The 2,138-nt window shown below is 33.9% G+C and overlaps 1 protein-coding gene across 1 annotated transcript; it reads right to left on the reverse strand.

The window, feature by feature from the left end:
* Positions 518-1,177, reverse strand: LOC107633323 (protein FAR1-RELATED SEQUENCE 5-like). Its single transcript, XM_016336964.1, has one exon. It carries the CDS (start codon positions 1,175-1,177, stop codon positions 518-520), a length of 660 nt encoding a protein of 219 aa, XP_016192450.1.

Raw genomic sequence — 2,138 nt, forward strand, 5'->3', positions numbered from 1 at the left:
AATTTAGATAATTCCACTTATGAAACAATAAACATGTCATTATATAAGGCTAAATTTTTTTTGTATGTTCTTTATGTCTTTTGCAACCATTCATTCTCAAAAAACCCGTACTCAAATATCAAGTTATGCTATCTTCTCTCAAACTCTTTAGAAAAAATTTTTCATACATTAGGTGCTTTAATCCATCTAAGAATTTCAAATTCTTTATAGCTTCACAGGCATTGCGATATAGATGTCATACACAAAGACGATGTGCAGCATTTGGAAGAACTTCTTTTATTGCCTCCCTCATTGCAAGATCTCCATCTGTTACCATGGCTATAGGTTGTTTATTACTCATTATCTCCATGAACATCTTCAACACCAAAACATAGGTTTCACGCTTCTCATCGGATAATAAACCACAACAAAAAATGCATCTTTGTCCATGATGATTTGTGCATGAGAAGATAACCAATGGCCTATTATACTTGTTTTTTTGGTATGTTCTGTCGAAAGCCAACACATCACTAAAACATTAGTAATCAATGATGCTAGATCCGTCGGCCCACACTAAATTATTAAGCTTACCATCTTTTAAAATAAACTTCCCTTGCAATAGTGGGTCCTCATCTGCGTTAGAAATTAGGTAATTTAATGCTGCATGTGCATCACCATCTTTTATCTTTGCACGCCTCGATCTGTCAAAATGATTATATATACCTTTTTTTATGAATCCTGTCATGTTTGGACCTCTTTTTTGCGCCACCATGAACCCCATTATATGACATGTTCTAACACCATAAAAGTACAAACTATCAGCCTTTGCTTTATCAGTGTCGGTCATTGTTCGATATGCCAGAACAAACTGGATATACTTAGGTGGGATGAGGTCATGGTTGTGAGTCTCTTTAAATTTGGTGATTCGCCACTTTTGTAAAATCAAGTCATAATGAAATCTAATCTTTGCTTGACACATTACACGTGTGATTGGCTTATGATCCTTTTTTCTATTCTCCATCTCCAAGTACTTTTTTCTTCGTGTACCCTCTCTGTTACAAACCATCTGTCGCATATTAATGTTTCCATTGACATCTTGTCCTTTTTTGTCAAGCCTCGCAACAAAACCATACACTCTAGCATAATTTCTATGGAAATCACAACATTGATCAACGGTGTTAAACTCAATATCCCACATGTCATCATAGCTTTATTCGTTTAACTTCTTCTCAACTTCTTGAATTTTGTAGCTACAATTTGACACCTTTATAGATTCACTAACTTTACTCTCATTGTTGATAATATCTTCTGATAAAACCTAATTTTATAGTTTATCTTGTACTTAATTTAGGGGATTTTATCAACTTTTCTCACATTTATTCAATGAAATAGCATGGTTTTGTAATTCTCCCTAAATTTGTGCTTAAGTGTGAAAACATGCTTTTTAGGCCTTCAAATAGCTAAATTTAATTCACTTTAATTCCATCCGATGCCATGATATGTTTGTTAAGTGATTTGAGGTTTAGAAGGCAAATATTGGATTAAGGGAATGAAGAAAAAGCATGTAAAAAATGGAGAACTCATAAAGAAATGAAGGAATTGCAAAGCTGTCAATCATGACTTCTTAGTACTTAATCGATCATAACTTGAGCTACAGAGGTCTAAATGAGACGGTTTCAGTTGCGTTGAAAAGTTAACATCCGGGGCTTCAAAATGATATAAAATTTTCAGAGTTACCTTGTGTTTGGTGACGCGTACGTGTCGTTCTACATGCACACATCGCAGGATCAGCGTGACTCACTTAAGGCAACTCGTGGCCAGCAATTTCTGAAGCATTTTGGGTCAAATCCAACTCATTTCTGATGCTATTGAACCCAAGGATGAAAGGGGGATAAACTAAGTAGTCATAGTTGAGTTTCTATCATGTTTTAGATGTATAATTCTAGAGAGATAAGTTCTCTCTTCTCTCTAGAAATTAGGTTAGGTTTAGATTAGGATTTTCTTAGATCTAGATTTTAATTCTTGTTTTCATCTACTTTTCCTTTCAATTTCTTGTTGCTACATCTCTACTCTTATAGTTCCTTTTGTTAATTTCTTATTCTAGTCATTTTTATGTTCATGCACTTTTGTTTCCTTTAATTTCTATTTAATGCAATTTA

Source organism: Arachis ipaensis, chromosome B03 (assembly GCF_000816755.2).
Source record: "Arachis ipaensis cultivar K30076 chromosome B03, Araip1.1, whole genome shotgun sequence".
In the NCBI taxonomy this organism is placed as follows: Eukaryota; Viridiplantae; Streptophyta; class Magnoliopsida; order Fabales; family Fabaceae; genus Arachis; species Arachis ipaensis.